This window comes from Struthio camelus, chromosome 10 (genome assembly GCF_040807025.1).
Source record: "Struthio camelus isolate bStrCam1 chromosome 10, bStrCam1.hap1, whole genome shotgun sequence".
NCBI classification, from domain to species: Eukaryota; Metazoa; Chordata; class Aves; order Struthioniformes; family Struthionidae; genus Struthio; species Struthio camelus.
Window position 1 is genome coordinate 14,447,490 of NC_090951.1, and position 18,347 is coordinate 14,465,836.

The 18,347-nt window shown below is 42.7% G+C and overlaps 2 protein-coding genes across 7 annotated transcripts in view; one reads left to right on the plus strand and one right to left on the minus strand.

Annotated features, from left to right (window-relative positions):
* Nucleotides 1–829: 829 nt before the first annotated feature.
* CCNE1 (cyclin E1) lies at nt 830–12,530 on the minus strand. Its single transcript, XM_068956190.1, has 11 exons — nt 12,412–12,530; nt 12,217–12,307; nt 11,899–11,967; nt 6,020–6,162; nt 5,802–5,937; nt 4,803–4,949; nt 3,465–3,560; nt 2,936–3,070; nt 2,737–2,848; nt 2,501–2,658; nt 830–1,656 (listed from the first exon to the last, which is right to left on the minus strand). The coding sequence occupies exons 1-11, from the start codon at nt 12,423–12,425 to the stop codon at nt 1,534–1,536; spliced, it is 1,224 nt and encodes a 407-aa protein (XP_068812291.1). The 5' UTR covers nt 12,426–12,530; the 3' UTR covers nt 830–1,533.
* A 536-nt stretch (nt 12,531–13,066) lies between these two features.
* Nucleotides 13,067–18,347, plus strand: part of C10H19orf12 (chromosome 10 C19orf12 homolog) — a 59,532-nt gene continuing 54,251 nt past the window's right edge. For 4 of the 6 annotated variants that reach the window (XR_011143322.1, XR_011143323.1, XM_068956191.1 and 1 more), the window contains exons 1-2: nt 13,067–13,274; nt 14,358–14,440. Coding sequence is in view for 2 of the 6 variants with exons in the window: in XM_068956191.1 (XP_068812292.1) it covers nt 13,202–13,274; nt 14,358–14,440 (156 nt within the window). In the remaining 4 variants the exon portion in view is untranslated. Of the gene's footprint in view, nt 13,275–13,601; nt 13,770–14,357; nt 14,441–18,347 lie in introns of those variants that run through there. The other 2 variants (XM_068956195.1, XM_068956194.1) reach the window with 2 other exon arrangements.

The window sequence follows — 18,347 nt, forward strand, 5'->3', positions numbered from 1 at the left end:
TAGTTCTGAGAAATGAAAACCTCTATGAACAAGCAACTTGTTCAGCTAACATATACCCTTGTTCTGTTGGCACAGAACTTATAATCATTCATTGCAAGAAAAAGAACCCACAAAAACCCACAGAAGCAACCAAATAACTTGCTTACCATTACTTACATTAGGCATTTCTAATACCTCAGAGCTTTAATTTTTATCAGAGTACTGGTTCAGGGAGCAGGATAAAAGAATAACCTAATAAAAGTAAGTTTTAAAAGGAACTGGGAACTAATGCTTACAGACATTAACCAACAGAGCGAGTTTCCAGAAATATGTGTCCTAGCATCTAAGTAAATTAGAGAAGCATGTGATGAATCCTCAAAGTCTCGCAAGTGTTTTCAGTGTTGTTGAACAGTCCTTCAAAGTGATCATCGCAACAAAAACAAGCAACTGTTTTTACATCTATTTCTCTATTCCTTTTTCTTCAAAACCATGACTTTCCAGTCTTACTACATATCCTCAGATGTTGCACAGGTCAAGCAGCACAACACTTCCTAAAGGACAGCAGACTAAAAGGCACATGCTGTCCCAGACATCAATTTTGCATAGGATGAGACTAGTTATGAAAGAATATGCCAAAACCCAAAAGTTTAAACGAATGTTTAAGGAAAGGTAGGCAGCTTCCTTCCTAACCATTTATTGCTTATCAAGAATGACCATCCAGACAACCCAATTCAAGAAATTCCCAATACACCAATTATTAGAAAGTGTGTTGTGGAAGGATTCCACTATACCCATCATAGTTACTGTCCCCTTCCCAGTCACGCGCAGCCGGAACAAATGGGAAGTCCCATTAACAGAAAAATCATAATTTTATTTTAGTACTCAGGAAGGAAGCTTTCATTGGTAGCCAGTAATGGTAAATAAATAAATAAAAAGTGATAGCTACTGCATTCTCTGCCCCAACTCCCACACTACTCTCAGTCACAGCTTGAGAAAAAGCTTAGTTGACCATAATCAAAGGAAAAAATAGGAATATACATAAAACCAGCTGTCTTAGACAGCATTTTTATTAAAAATGGATACACAGACATAGCAGCATTTACAATAAAGAATTTTTAAAGGCATCAAGTTGTAAGCCAACCATTTGAAAAAGAGGCTTTGAAATGTAGTCTTCCGCAGCACTTTTATGCCCATTTGTCAGTAGGGGACAGAATGACTCCAGATTTCCAAAAGACAGATTGGCACAGTAGCTAATCTAAACTTCAAGCCCTTTTTCTGAACAGTTGGTCACATCAAGCATCACCCTCCTTAGCAGCATTTGGAGCACTCTTCGGTGTTCGTTTAAGTGGCTGGTGTACTTGATCCATTTATTTAAAATACTTTAATGTTCAATAAAAATATTTCATATAGAAAAATTCTTCTGTCACAAAAAGGCAAGGTTTCAGATTCTATAAAAGCTTATGAACTTCACTGGCAGCATTTCCATAATGGAGCAGGAGTTAGAACCAGCAGAACAGGCACTTCAGCAAAACTGTCTGTCAACATTTTCTATAGTCATATTGGTTTTAGTCCAGCAGACTGTTTCTTACTACTCTGTGGTGGTGTAAGGACACCGCTGGGGAAAGGTGAAGTCCTATTTTGCTCAGCCAATATGGCTTGTTTTGCTTGAGCTTTGTCCTGAAAGCACAGGGAACAGGGAAAAAAAAAAAAGAAAAGAAAAGAAAATCCTTACTGTGGTATACCAATGCAACAGATCAATGTAATTCAATGTCTCATAACACAATGGGCTGCTAATATGGAAATGCATATCTATACCCATCCTCCTTCATGGTAACTTATAGATGAGTAATCAATCATACAATATAAAACGTTAGTTAATACAAGCCCTAGGAGATGAGTATAACTTTTGGAATCTCACGATCAGCATTATGGTACTTGTGTCTTCAAGACAGCAGCTACTGAACTGCAAGAAGTTTAACTTCTACTTCAGTTAAGTAACCTAAACAGGGAAATAAACAAAGCAAAAAAGCCTGATAGTTCAGACTTAACTACAATTTGTTGGACAAGATTTTGATCCTGTGCAAGTTTCTCGTCTTAAAAATCAGTGTTGCTCAACTTATTGTCAACCACCGCTGTCTCACAGCGGTCCCTCATGATCAGTCTTAAATGATTAGTCTGCTTTCTCCTCTTGATCAGATAATCTCTTATCTGTATTTCCTACAGATAAGGTTCTAACGCATATTCGAAGTATCCTAAAGGACAGAAATACACTTCCCATTTGTCCTTTGAGATCAGATGCTTAAATCATGATCACTTTTTATATACTAGATACTGTATAAGCCAGGTCTCTGCATCAAGAATTTTGCACCTGGGGAACAACCTTATACGTTTTGTTTGCATACACTCTCTCAGTATCAATCTGATAAAGTTTCACTTGAGTTTACTGTACTTTCTAACCAAAGAAGGAACAAGAGTTTGAAGTTCACAGACAGCTTTTGCTTTTCTTTTTACAAATACATACCAGCAAATCCAAGCTGTTTATGTGCGTCTGTATATTGTGCAAGTCTTCAGGAGCTATGCCTCTAAAGTGTTTGAGTTTGGAGCTTCCTACTTCCCTTATAGCCATTGCAAATGGAACCATCCACTTTACACATTCCTCTATCTCACACCATTCATAACCTGGAAGACAAGAGGTATGCTTATGTGCCTGAATTAAGACAGTTATTAGACTTGTTTGTAAATGCTACTGATACTTACCTGAAACTTTCTGCATCAACTCAGATGAGGAGAAGTGGTACAAAGCAGAAGCTGCAAGTACTCCATATGTATATTCCAAGCAGCCGATATCCAGCACACAGAGATCCAAGAGCTACAAGGCAATACATGCTTAGTACGTCTACTGCAAAATGACAGTTTTTAAGATGAAATAGCATTTGAAGAATGAAATTAGTCCTACCTCTGCTATTTGTACAAATATTTGCTGTGGATATTGTGGCAGCAGCACCTCATAAAGCTCATTTAAATACGCAACTTGCATGTAAATGTTTAGCCATGATACAACTGTCAGTGGATTTAAGTTCCAATTAAGAGCCTGAAAGAGCAGACATGCACAAGTCTTCAGTGTTAATAGAGTTCTTAACTTAGAGCACATAACTTTATTTACTCTTGATAGGAAGCTGTATTTCCAGTTGGTCGAGGCACCCTTAGAACATACAAATCCAATCCTCTCCTGTGCCTTCTCCCACGGATGGGGTGGGGGGGTGGAAATCAATTCATTTTGTCAATATGCACATATTAATGGATGCTTTAAATCATTTGTTACTGAGAGAACACTGGTTTCTAATTAGAAAGAGAAATGTGCCTCTTACTAGCATATAAGATTAACTGAGGCTCATTGCTTTTAGTCTGATTATGCCTTGCTTTAAAGAGCATAAAGAGGTACAGGTCTTTAAAGAGGTACAACTAATTCCACTTGAAAATATTACCTTCATAATGATCAATTCCATACTGAGGATTTCTTCTTCTGTACAAGCTCCATCTGTAACATAAGCAAATTGGTGCAGCTTTGGTGGATAAATTTCCTGAAAGATAGGAGATCAAATATTTCAGTTGAGGAATAAGTTGTAACTAGTTCCATGTGTTGAAACAAAAGCACCCCATATCTTCAACATTTCACGATTAAAAAAAACAAAAGAAACACACACACTCCCACACTCCCCACCAATTCACAGTGTTCTCCTTTGCCTTTGATGAACACAGGTTTCCTGTTCAACTTTCCTGTTCTTAGCTTTCACCTTTCACTTCCAGTGGATTAGTACAACATGCACTATGTGGTATCTGACTGAGTGGTATCATAACTAACATTAAAATTTTTTAATACATATTAAAGGAAAGGCCTTTTATCTGCTGCAATGAAGGACAGATTTAAGGGTTACATATACTTGTATACTTTAACAATTTTTACAAGGCTGTAGCCAGTAGATAATGACCTCAGGTCCTGTGAGAAGCAGGCCAGAGCTAACTAACTGTAGATGTTCCAATGGGCAGTTAAAAGACATGAGTAGCATCAAAATAGCCATTATCCATTCTAGTTTTCTCACATTAAGGTTATAGCTAATGCAGAGGTTGAGAAACATTGCTGGCCCAAGGTTAGCCTTAAGAGAAACTGCAGAGAACAGAAACACACCAGACAGAACTCCTCTGACTCCACCATTAGAATTTAATTGCTTCTCAACATGAGGAGACAGTTTGGCCTCAACTCCTCAGCAAGTATAAGTTTCACCTGAAACACACAGAGCTCACTAATGAAGCCTTATGATTTAGAAACAAAGTAAGAATTTGTGCTTGAGAACCACCAGTTGAAGATTTAGATGTCTCTTAAAAGACAAACAGTAAGAACTAAAAAGGCATTATGCATTTTAATAGTTTGATTTGTTCAAGTAGATATAGAATAGCTTAGACTGTATCATCCAGTAGGTACTCCACTGACAGTATAATTGGAACAAGTGGTCTCTGTATACAGCAGTCAGCCATAAACCCATTTAAAAACAGCAATTAAAAAACTTTAGTCTTTTCAAAATTAGAATAACTCTTTTAAGATTAAGAGAAATATAGTCTTAATTTAGACTTGTGGTGTCATGTAGTCTTAATTTTAGCTACTTTTAAAAGGTAGGAGAAATTTTGGGAGGGGAAAAAAATTTGTCTCCCAGCTCCAAAGTCATAGTAACAAGCTCCACAAAGCCTGCCAAAATGCGTCTAGTTTACAGTAAGTATGCTGCCTGTATGCTCACATCTTTGTCTAGGTAAAAGCTGGAGACACTTACCTCAAGCTTTGCTGCAATGAACAAAGAAGAGATCCCAATAAGCTGCAATAGTGTTTTTACAACATTCTGTTGTGTTGCCATAAACCGATCAAAGAAATCTTGTGCTAAATAAAAAGTTTCTCTATGAAGCTTGTAGACTTCACAAACCTGCAAAGAAATGATAACTTACCAAGGACAAGTTTGAGAGAGTCAAAAACAGATGCTATAGATGTATTCAAAAGCGCAAGAGCTAGAGATATAGTTCATATCAGCTTTTTGCTTCATTGATACTGAGAACTAACATGCCAACTAAGAGCAGGAATCACACTAGGAAACTAGGAATTAAAAAACCTTTGACTGACAAGACCACTGCCTCTACAGTAACTCCCCAGAACACAGAGATTATCAGAGTGAAAACCCTTTCAGGAAACGCAAGCATATGTTTGAACAACGTGAGAACATGAGTTCCTCGTTTTCACAAACACACATCATTCCAACACCTCAAAAGAGAAAATTCTCACAACTACTTCAGAATTAAGAACAGAGACTATGCCACCAAGTCATCCAAACAGCAAAAAAAAAAAAAAAAAAACTCTCATACAGACAGAAGAGTTGAAGTATATGCTACACACCAGTGACAGTGTTAGAGATGTTATGAGATGCATCTGGTCTCTAAGCTACCATGCCTTTTTACAATGACTTTCATAAACATTTGTACAGCTTTTATCTGCTGTGTGACTTTAAAATGCTTACATTGTGCTGCTTTATGGACAAATTGATAATTATACATTATCAAACGAAATGAATATCAGATTCTGCTGTCAGTTTGTACACCAGCCAATCAAAATATTATATGTATTTTTCAAACTTGGTGCCATTCACTGACAAAATTAAGACAAAGATGACTGTCTAGTGCTAAATGTATTACACAAAGATCATGAAATGTACTCGTGACAGATAGTTATTAGAACACTTCAGCAGAAGTACACTCGAAATACTCACAAGCAGAGAAAAGCTCACCTCCATTAGCCAGTCTAGAAGGATTGTTCTCATTTTAGGTTGCAGAAGAGGGTGCCTTTGCATATAAAGTTTATCTCTCACATACATCTCCTCTTTGTTTATCATATTTTTCCATACATCATCTCTGTTTGCCCAGCTAAGAGAGATAAACGTGTTTAGTTTCACACTACCAAGATAAAAGGAAGGTAGACGAGCAGTAGTAAAAATGGCACACTCACCCCAGAATTGGTAGTGGTGAAGCTCTAGTTGGAACAACACTTAGATGAATAAAATGAGAGTAATCAACACCAACTGGATCATCATCTTTATCCGGAGTAGGAATCAGCATATGAGGATTTTTGTGAACATTATTCCAAGATGGCTATTAAATGAAAGACAACATTTTACATTGTGCCTTTTTAAAATAATCATTTTAGCTCTAAATAGAACACAGAAGTTGGAAAGAAACTATGACAGAACAACTGTGATTACCTCTTCAAATTGTTCAACTTGCTCATTTTCACATTTGGCAAATTTCGCCACTAAGCGCAAAGAACTTTTACCCTGTTCTGCTTTTGAAGGATCTCATGTGTCCCATAGGAAAATATAAAAGTCAGAGTCCTCTACTGTCATGTTGCATTTTTTTCTCCACCAAAAACATTTTGCATGAAAGCAAGCTGCTTGCTTTCATGCAAGGAATAAACAGACGGAACTTTAAATCCTAATCCATGATTATACAAATAGAAGATCAGGATTTCTGGTAAGGAATATGCAGATATTAGAATATACCTAGAATTCTTGGTTCCATGCAAAGTGTCCTGGGCAATGAACACAGCAAAAGAGCACTTCAGATGATCCAGTTGCTTTCAGAACAAAGCAAAGGCATATTAAGAAACTACCACTAAAGAAAAGAATCATGTCAATCACTTCATACACAGAAATTTACCAAGGTCTGCAAACATTAGACATTCAACCCTTCATCTGTCATATCCTTTTACTTTCATATGGACCAGAACACAAGTCTAGGTTTACTTTTCTTTAAAGGTTGCTTATCCTGTTAGCCTGGCTAACTTGGCTAAATAAGATCTTGGTGTACACTTCATATTATTTCACAGGAAAATGATATTCCTTTTAATTTTGCTGTAAAATAAAAGACAGAGGCCTGCCACCATGACTATGCAGATTAATTACAATTTGGCATCCCCATCTAACAATGAAGTCAGCCATCTTGTTGCAAGCTGATCTGTTCTGCAGCATTGGCAAGACAGAAATCCTCAAAGATTCCTAATGTGCTTTGAAGGAGTAAAACAAAGTCAGAAGAATCATTAGATGTTTACAGGTAGAATTGCTCTACCTGAAATATTACCTCTTGTGAAGAGGCTTCCAAACCTATTTTTTGTACTGTTCTTCTTACAAACGACACCACTTTCCAGCAAGATGGCTACTCTCTAGCCTATCTTCAGAAACAAAACCCACTAACTTCAGAAACAAACCACACTGCACAGTTTACTCATACTTAAGACAGATTTGTGCGTTGAGTTCCTGACAGATAGATAGGTAGTTTTTCCTCTTGGAGCTCTGCATGCAAATCTACCCCAGCTACTTATTGTTTTGTGATCCCATCGTACCACAATTTAATTTGTGTGGTGGAGGGGAAAAAGAACGAATAGTATCTATCTCTAAAAGTGACACATGCTTTATGAACTGAAAGTTTGAATAAAAGTGTCACATCAGCATTGCTTTAGGTTAATTTTTGTCCTCCCTCCAAGTCAGACTTTAGTCACACTTTGTCCTCCAAACTGCGTGGCAGGCCCAGCTGCCAACAGCCTTTTGAGAAGCACTGGCTTATCAGTTAATCAGCAAACCAATAGAAAAGCAGAAGATTATGCAGTACTGATTTAAAGGTGCCTACTATACCAGGAACTTCTGAAAGCAAATTTGGAGTTCTCAGTACCACAGGGAAGCAACAACAAGAATCTGATTTAAGAGTGATTTCTCCCCCCCCCCCCCAAACCTTTTATAAGGAAATATATACGAAGACTTCAAAGTCTCTGAAGTGTTTTGAAAAGAAGTGAGAACAAAGTCTTAGACTAGATAACGCATCTCACCCGGGAGACTGGGGAACAGATACAGTTCAAGTACATATGTTATCTAGGGGAGGAAAAAAATAAAAGAAAGAAAGAAAGAATTGGAACAAATACATAGGGACCTCAAAAGCAAGAGGCTACCAAGAAGGTAGACAGGAATCTGAACTAGCTTAAATGAGGGGTCACCATAGCTCTACGCATCATGGCATACATTTTGGTTGAGGGAATGGGAATATTAATCAGATTCTTTAAAGCATATTTAGCAAGAAATTCAATCGACTCAAGCAAAAGATATCAAGAAACTGCAAGACATCTCTTTGTAACTGTATGGAAATAGGACTGCTAAACTGTTTCTTTTTCCAGTGGTAGTTTAAAGTAAAGGGGGAGGGGAAGGAAACACCAGGAAGTACTTCCTTTGGGCTTGCACAGAGCCAACCCTGAAGCAGGGAGCTGCGGTCTCTCCTGCAGCCAAAAGGTGACAAATGCAACAGAAAATCTGTGCAGCCTACTGGAGGAAATCCTATGGCCCTGGGCCTACCCCAGAGGCAAATGGGACCCCAGCAAGAAAGCTCAGTGACACCTACAGTTATATTCCAGATACATATATAGGAAAAAGTAAAATGAGGACACACAAAGGCTCATAAGGAGAAGAAACACTAGGAAGAGCAAGAGGTAGGTGATCAAACAGTCCACGGGAACAGTCAAGCACCTTCGCTCCAAACAAAAAAATCCAGGAGTTCAGAGATTTTATTATTATTATTATGCCTCAACAGTTGTTCTACATCATGCCTTCATTCACAAACGTATCAAATATTTGTTTAAATGGATCTTTTGGACACCCTTCAAGCATAAAGCCAGATATAAAATTAAGCAGGTTTTGGCCATTCAAGTTATTCTTTTCAGCTAGAGCCTTCAACAAAGCAGCTACAACCAGGAACACTAGCTACTGAGACACCAGCGCATCGTGGCACAAGCTGAGAGCCACCAGAAGAAACTTCTGCAGATGCAGGAGCCCAGAGAGGCACGGGGAAGGAGGATTTTCAGCATGGAAACCTGAAGTCAAAGAAGCAGGAGGGGGAACAGGTCTATTCATCTCACTCTAAAAAGCAGCATCTCAGAACAGACAGACATCACACTACAGCCTTCATAGTTTACCGATCAGAAGTAATCCTAGCCATTTTTCACTCACAGGAGGCACTAGGTTGAAGTATAGGGCACTAGAACCCCTTTCTGATGACAAAGTAGGAAACAGAAGAGCAACTCACACAATTAGCTTGCTTCAGTTCTTTCTGAACAGCATAGGACCTTACGGTATTTTTAATCTCTAAAATAATTTGAATATTGTACTTCATCACATTAGGGTAAAGTCAGTCTCAACTTTGATACAGCTCACATTGTTCGTTTGCTTCAAAATTTTCCATTTTTTCGGATTAGGTCTTTCAAACATAACCTAGACTAGTTAAAGAATCTTTTCAGAGGATATTTTTTAAAACGCCTAGGTGGAACATTTTGAGAATTGTAAGTCTGTTCTGGAAAAGTGTCTCATGAGAAATTAACAACAATTATTTCCTGAAAGCTTTTTTTTAAATCTGAAAATGTGGATTAGTTGAAACTCAAAGTGGTACCACTTTGAGTTAAAATTCTCTGCTCTAGATTTGGAGGCCACGTACTTTGTATCAAGATTACATGGGTTACAATAATCTAGTTAGATGAATTTTGTTTTACATTGAGCCTTGGAAGCGTATCAGTCCACAGAAAGCAGCCAGAATTAATATGAGAATTACTAGCAGAATTACAGCAGTACCAGTTCTCCAAAATCAAATACAGAATTTATGCAATATTCCGCCGTCACAAACCTGATGATATAGCCACCCTTTCATCACATAAAGGGTAACGGCATCCTAATTAAGAACTCATGCCTTATGTTCAACAGAAACAAACTAATGAATTGAATATGAAGATGCTATAAAGTGGGATGCGACAATAGTCTTTTGCCTCGTGTATAAACTAGCATCAGTAAACAATTTATTTAATGTAGAAGTCACGTGGTATAGGCTGTACTGGATTTATAGCTACTTGCAGTTTAGAATTAGCATGCCACAACAGCATAACCATCTCACTGGCTATCATACAAGCTTGCTATACTGCTGCTGGAACCATAAACATATTCTCATTAGTGGCCCATGGCAATTTATATCAGAGAATAGCTTGTGTCACACCATAGACTGAAGAGCTGCTGCTGTGCAGCCAAATGTTAGCTTTTTTTAAACAGATCTGTAACAATCTGGCTACTTTGTTATGACAAAAAATCTTCTCCATGTACAGACTGATACACAGGTACCCATTTTATTTATGGTTTACCAAACTCAAGGGCCTAATTCCCACCAGTATCCTAAGCTTAACTTGAAAAATTCCTAAATCTGCATTTTGAAATGCCTACTGCCTAGATTATCTAAGTTTTAATACGCCCATCATTCACAAAGTCACATTTAATGGCTGCTAAGCTAGTAAGACAAAACAGGAATACAGAATTGGAAGTCTTTACCTACTTTCAGTGCTGAAGGTCACTGTATGTAAAACATATTTCAAGTTTCTTTCCATTATCTTTCTGAAGAAGGGCAAAATTGGGTCCATGGTAGGATTTTTTAAACAATACTTATTATTACGCAATAACTGCACACAAAAAGCCATTGCATAGCTCACACAGAATGAAACCTTTGGTGAAGAAGGGAACTGTGGTGAAGGACAGGCAGCTCTTCCTTGTCAGAAGTGAGAAATTAGTTTAATATGCACAAAAGAAAGACAGAAGGGAAAGAGATCCTCTCATTAAATGCTCACCATTTGAGCCCTGCTTAATATGTTGACTGATAACTAGCATACGCAGTTGCAACAAGCAGAGGCCATTCCAAACAATGATGCCCATCTGTTATGGTAGCACTTTAGACTTAGAACTTCCAGCTGCCACTTCTGGTTAGATGTGCCACATTATGCATAGCCTTGCGTACCAAATGAGCGCTGCCTGAACTCCCTGATCATGACTTTTGCAGTGTGAGTATCATCCCGCATGCGCATTAACTGGCTGAAGTCCTAGTGACAGAGCGTGCATGTGTACATGCAAGTGCGCAGTCTTTCTTCATGCCCTAAGACAGGGGATAAACCCATTTCAGAAAGTAGGCTAATCTTGCTGTTTTATTTAGAGCAGGCATCTCAATGTTTGAAAGCATCGTGCATGTCATGTCTGAAGACTATGAAGAGGACCCTAAGGTGACAGTTAGTTTTGACTTCCTACCTCAGATCATTCAGAGTATCCTATTTAGGAAACTGGTGATGGTCATCACCAGCCTCCCCTTACTGGCCCAATTTCCACAGCCTAAGTGGTTTTATAGAAGTTATCCCTTTTTGCTCTAGAGGGACCGAGCCTAACACTTCACCACGACATTAGCATCTAATATTATAAACTTCTAAGCTCTAATCAGTAACTCCTTGTTTTCTGGCAGTCTGACGACGATATTTTTGAGCAGGAATGGAGCAGAAGGTGAAAAGAATGAACGATCTTTCCCCTCTCCCAGCCTAAGTATAGACATGGACGCAAAAAGCTCCATCTCAAGAGATGATTCTGTTCATATGCTTAAGTGTCTCATGCTTTGGCCTGCAAGGTACACATGTAAGCACATCACTGTCCTCTTAGAGGTCTCTAGAGGAGTCAGTACAGGGTCTCCCCATGTAGAATTAAGTGCATATTAAGGCCTCTGTAAGTTGAACCCTTACAATCCCAGGAAAGTTGGAAATGCTGAAGTATTAACATTTTAGACCAATGCAGGCCTCCCTCATCTCTTGCAAAGACTCCAAAGCAAGCTGTATGAACTGAGCAGTTTTGTGCTTTTCATCATCCATGGCTGATAGCCCCCTCAACCACTGCTGTACAGCACGTGGCAGCTTTACCGTGTTCCCAAGAGTAACGAAGCGCTGTAAAATAATAGTAAAGTTACATGTGGTTATATGCTACCATGACCTGAGGTCAAAGCAGTTACCTGGTTTTCATACTGCTTTTTTCTGTTCATTTCCATTTGGGCAATTTCTTCATCCGGATCCTGCAAGAACTACAGAAAGGGAGAGATAATTTCAAATTACAGCGACGGAGCAGGGGGAAACGTGCCGCTCGCGACAGCGGCGGGCGTCGGGCCCACCGGGGCGGGCGGTGGGCAGACCACCGCCTGCCCACGGGCGGCGGGGGCCGCGCAGAGCGGGACGAGGGGCTGCAGGCCCGACCTCGGGGCAGCCACGGCGCAGAGACGGGCAGCGGGGCCGCAGCCGGCCCGAGCCATTTTGCCGGCTGGGTTCGCACTCACCGTGGCCACATCGGCTTTCCTCTTTCGGGCGCGCACGGCCCCCTCGGCGCCCCCTTCGCCCTTGGCGGGCGCCTTCTCCTCGCCGTGGTCACTGCCGAGAGAGGAGGAGAAATGGAGGCAGCGGCACCCCGGGGCGGGGGCCCCCGCGGAGGCCCGGGCCTAGGCGGCGGCGGCGCGGCCGCCCGCGGGACTCACCTCTCGCGGCGCATGGTGCCGGCCTGGGCCGGGGCGAGCTGCGGCCCTGCGCGGGCGAGGGCGGCCGCTGAGGGCGGGCGGGCGGAGCAGGCCGCCGCCGCCGCCACAAAGGGCCGCGGGCGCGCGGCGCGGGCAAGGGCCGGGCACCGCCGGCCGCAGCCCCGGCCCCGCCGCCCCCTGCCCTGCCCTGTCCCGCCCGCAGCGGCCCGCGCTGCCGACCCGCCGGCGCCTTCCCGGGCGAGAGGGCGGCGGGCGAGGGAGGGAGGGAGCGAGCGCTGCCCGCCCGGCGGCAGCGGCGGGGTGCAGGGCAGGGCGGGAGCGCGGGCTCCGCTGGGCGCCTCCTGCCTCACGGCGCGGCCGCTCCCGTCCCTGCGCACAGCGCGGCCCGCGCCGAGCGGGACATTTAAACGCGCGGCGCGGGGCCGCCTCCCCGCCCGCCCGCCGGGCCGCACACGTGGCCCCGCGCCCAGCGCCGGCCCGGCCGGGGCGGGGTCTGCGGGGGGGCGCGGCGCGGCGCGGCGCGGCGCGGCGGGGCGCCGGGGCCAAGCGGCGCAGGGCGCCGCAGGGCGCGGGCACCCGCGCGGCCGGGCCGGGTCGGGCCGGGCGGGCGGGGCGGGGCGGGGCCGCGCCGGGGGGAGGAGCCGGCGGGCCCGACGCGGAAGCGGCGGCGGGAGCTGCCCGCGGCGCGTCGACAGGCGGCGGCGAGGGCCCGGCGCGGTCAGCGAGGGGCGGGGCGGGGCGGGGCGGGGCAGCACCGCCGCCATGACGGTGCCCTCCTGCCCCGCCGGCCATGGCGCTGCGGCGGCTCTTCGGGCGGCCCCGCTCGGCCGTGGTCGGCGCGGTTCACGCAGCCGCGCTGCCAGGTAAGGTGCTCGCTTCCCCTCGCCGGCGCCGCCCCCGCCCCTCTGGGCCGCGCCTGAGCCGGGGGCGCGGCTGCCGCTCGTCGCCGGCGCGGGGCAGGCCCGGGCCGGGCCCCGGCGTGCGGGAGGGGGCGGCGGCCGCGGCCGCGGCCGGGCCCCAGGGAGCCGCGGAGCATGGCTGCGCGCCCGCAGCCGAGGTGTTGGCCGGGCTGGGCGCCTCGCTGCTGCGGGGAGGAGGTTTGGAGGCGGCGGGTGGGGTGGGGGGTGGCGGCAGCGAGCGCGGGGACGGAGTAGCGGCCGCCGGCAGCGCTGCGCCCCGCGGTTGGGGCGGCCGCAGCTGCAGCCGCGGGGCCGGGCCCGGAGCCGCCCTGCCCCGCGCCTTCCCCTTCCCCGAAGCAGCTTCCGAGCACCGCGGCCAGCTTGCACCGCGCCATGTCGGGTTAAGTCGGGCTAAAGACTGCCAGAGGAGCTGTTCCGAGTGCAGATCTCAGGCTCCAGGTACCTGGCTTTAGGAGCCCACGTGGTCAGAAAAGACTTCAGAATTATCTTGAGGAAAACTTTTGCTTTTTTCAAGCAAAACCCGTGCTGAGCGTTCTTTCCTGTCAGGAAGTTCTTACTTCAGGAGTAGCTGAAGATCAGACGCTACCAGCCTTGCAAGTTAGAGTTTTAATATAGTTCAAACAATCTTAAAGTCAGCTCGTGTTTCGTGCAGGTGTTCTGCAGAGCCAGTGGTCTGCCCTTGCCCTAGGTTATGTTGCATGAGCATCACTGATGAAGGATTAGCAGTAATAAGTACAGCAATGACAAGCTAAAGGCAGATTGGGTGCAATGAGAGATTATAGTGGATGTTCCTCAAGTTTGAGAACTTGGTTTTAGGAGCTGAACCGCGAGAGTGGATAGGTCAAGTTCAGTTAAGGAAAGAGATGCCGTTAAGGCATGCCACAAGGAGACACAGCAGCCTTTTAGCAAGTTTACCTGTTCCTGCCTATTTCACTATGCTAATCCCTGCAGTTATCTTAACTGAAAACTTACCCTGCCTGGTTTTGATTTCCCCTTGCACTGGGGTAAGCAGCATTGTTCTTGCAGGGACGCCGAGAAGTTCTCTTCCGTTGACCCAGATCGTTGATCAAGCTTGTCGAGAGGCAGAAACTTACAAGGATGCCGGAGTTGTAAGTATTGGCTTTCATTCTTCTTGTGGCAGTATTTACGCAAAGCTGCTTCTTTATAGCTAGCATTTAAAACGTTGAGTCCAAGTATACCTAGAACTTACTGAAAGCATCTTAAACACAGAGTTTAGGAAGAAGGTCAAAATACAAGATGTAGTTTTAATAGAGTAAGCCTTCTTAGCTTTTGAAACCTAAGCCATGTATTGAGTGCATGCAGAGCAATTGAAAAAGCTGCACAGTTCAAGTTACTGAAGTAGGATTGCTATCAATTTTTAAGAAACAAGTCAATTAAAAAAAAAAAAAGCAGATGGAAAGTTGACTACGACATTTAGTGTTGCCAGCATTTTAGGTATCTGGCTGTAGGAGGCTTCTTACAGTCTGACAAACCACTATATTTTTAGCTCTATGCAACACTTTTTGTGAACTCATGGAGGATTGGCATGTGCACAGGCATGGCTCAGTCACTTGTAGGCAATAGGATTCTCCCATGGTTGTATTTGTGCTGCTTAGACCCTTTTCTACCCATTTTAATCCTTCCATCATAGCCCTCTGGCAGAGAGCTTGCCTGTTTTGCATATCTAGAGGAGGCCCAAAAGGCGGCTCTCAGCCAGAGGCTAGAAAAGGCAGGTACTACTGCCTGAATTGCCATTGGACCTAAGGTGGTGTAGTAACCTTCGTAGGTCAGCAGTTTTTAAACAGAGTTTATGTCCCTTTGAAAGGTCAGGTATGTTTTAAAGTTCATTGCATCTTGCCTTCGTGCATTGGTGTGCTCTTTCTTTGACCTGCCTGCAGTATTGCTGGCGTGGTAGCGTGGTTTCGTAATGTCCGAGACTTAAAAATGGCTTAAATGGACAAGTAGTCAGTGCTCTGAGCTGCTCTTTTCTTCTAAACTTTAAGAACAACCCACTTGAAATCTTTTTTTTTTTAATGGCATAACTTTAAATTATACTTTACAATCAGAGCAAGATTGGATCTAAACTTAATCTGAATTACAGAAGGCCAAAGTCAAAATTCTTGACAAGTCACAAAGCAGGTTATGAACAGAGTAAGGCTTAATTAGGAAAGAGTCCTGAGAAGTAAATTGTTGAAAGGATAAACAGTGTGGAAGAATCATGTTTACGTAGGCAGGTTTCAGTGCCCGTGAGCCGGTCAGGCATGTGTCTACTCGGTTAGAATAATCTTCAACTGCAAGATCTGTGGAGTAAGTCAGTTTTCCTCCTTTCCGTACTTTCTGAAAGAAAATATGTACAGTAGTTCTGTGTAAAGTGAAGTAGTTCTGTACTATGACTGTATGTTTTGTCTTGGCAGTTGCAGGATCGGTGTGAGGTACAGGATGATTTGATCCACATCAGAAGAGTGGCGAGTAGTAGTTGGTCTGCCTTCCTGCATTAGAGGAAGTGCTTACATGAGTGACCTATAATTCTCTTAAAGTCATTGTCACACGTTCCATGCTTGTTTACCTGTTTTCCTTACATACTGATTATACATTGAAACCCTTAGCAGCAGAGCGAAAGCACGATGTAAAGCAATACATAAAGTTGAGGGAGGGTAGAGATGCAGTTACTTTCGTTGCTGAAATGCATAAAGCTGAAAGCGATTTAAGAGAAATGTTAAAATCGCTATTACCACAGAATTTTAGTTCCTATTTTACACCTTGTTGTCTTTTCAACAGTTGTAATAAAGCCTGCTGTTCTAACTGGTCTATCTCTTCTCCTCCTGTATTGCAATGACTGAGCTCTAGTAGATTTTAGAACTAGCTCCCAGGTAGACAGGTGCATGACAGTCATTTCTCTGCAGATTTAGAGAAATTCAGGACTTAGTATATTTCATTGTAGGGCTCTTGAGAGTGTCAGTAAATATTCCACAATAATCATTCTGAAGTTAAGTAGCTGAACTTATAGGTCCATACATAATAGTGTTACAGCTGTATAACAAAAAAAGTCTTTTATTAAGGCATAAAGGTCAGAGATAAGGAAGAGAGCTTCCATAGGTATCAGTATGGTTGCCTAACACTTTCTGGAATTCAGTTGTCTAGCTTTTCCTCAGTACTTGAGAGAGACATAGGTTTTCATGATGGATACTTCAAGAGATTCCTGGCTTTTGCATGTAGATCACCGCTCTTCCAAACTAGATTTTTTGCTTCCCAATGGGAATATGTTTGTTTCTCCCCTTCAGTACTGAAGAGTAAACTGCTAAATTATCTCTCTTTTTCTTGTGGAAAAAGACCTAGAAAGTTACAGCTTTTTTTTTTTCTTCTCTATGGATATATTCACTGACTGCAGTTCCAAATGCTGCTTACCGTAGTCTTTAAGATGTATAACCATCTTGTTACCACCAGGAGATGTTGGGATATTGTCTCGAGTTACTTGAATTAGTGTTAACATTCAAAAGTGAAGTATATGGTCTCACTCAACACGTATTGCGCCTGACAGTAAATTTTTATTCAGCAAAAAGTGACTTATCTGGCACGTTAGCAGTTTAACATAATAAATATGAGAGATCTGTGGTATTGGAACACAATAATGAAAACAAGTGAGTGTTCAGATAGGAAGTCATCTGGGCTGAAGACGTATTATGCTTTGTACTTGTGTTGCTGAACAATGAAATTCCCTAGACAAGACTTTATAAGCAGCAAATTATGAGACGTTATGCTCCCTCCCATTTGTATTTTCTTTTGTTTAAAAAAAAAAAAAGTAGTGATGCAAAAATAGAGTGCAAGTTACTTAACTTTTATTCACTCCACTCAGCCTGAGGGAAGCCTGCTTTGTAGCCAGAAAAAAGCAGAGTGGAAGTTTCTGTTCATTTCACTGATGTAACTCGCTTTACTAGTTACCATTATTATCTAGTTGCAGCTACCTGAATAGCTGACAGGAAAGACTGTTAAAGATGCACTTTTTCCAAAAGAATTATTTTTATTTGAGCTTTTAAAATGCAGTATTGTGTTGCAAGTATTATGTTGCTTGTCACCAAGCAAGATTTCAGGTTTGCTTCTTTTGCCAGTGTGGTCTCTGCAGATGCCTTTGTTGCTATTCTGAGCAACTTGATCCTTGTTTTATCTCTGTACTTGAAAGGATAGTTGCCAGTATCTGTTCTACATGAAGATTTTCAAAATAAGATTTTTCCAAGCCTGTGATTTTCTTAACTTCTGCGGTAGTTAGTGTTAAGATTAGTTAAGATTTAGTAACAGTTGGGATAAAGTAAACCAACATTTCTATCGTAGACACAAGGAGATAGTTATCATCTGACTTAATAGCGGTTAACTTTCCAAGTCTTGGCTATATTACAGTAGCAGATTTAAAAAAAAAAAAAAAAAAAAACCACACACACACACAAAACCACCTGTGGTATATAGAGAAGAACATAACGTGTCTGCTTAGCTAAGTTAAGATAGAGATCTCTTGCTCAGGTAGAGCTTTTAAAGGAATTGTAGATTTTGGAAGCTATACCTGGGCACAGAAAAATGCTTTACAAAGGTACCTGATCTCTTTTATATAGAGGCACATGACGGTGGTGGTGGTGGGAGGGTTGTAATCATCTCAGCACACACCTGCACCTGTTTACTAATTGGTATGAAACAAACAAAAACCTCTTCCTGGAAGAAAGAGCAGTTATTTTAAACTGACATAGGTTTTTATCAATATGTCTGTATTTGGAGGTGAGGCCTTCCTGTTAGGAGAAACACTGAGGTTAAAGTTATTGTAAGTAAGTTCTATTAGATAAGGAGCTGAGTTAGAACTTGTATGTTTGTTGTACGTGTTGTGCTTTATAGGATTATGACTATATTTTTCCTGAGGTTTTTCTGTGGTGATACGTGTGTGTGGCTGACGTGTTTTAAGAGGTCCTTTCTCTAAGTGAAATAAAGCTAAGGATATTGTTTCTCTATATAATCAAAGAGCTATTTAAAAGACCT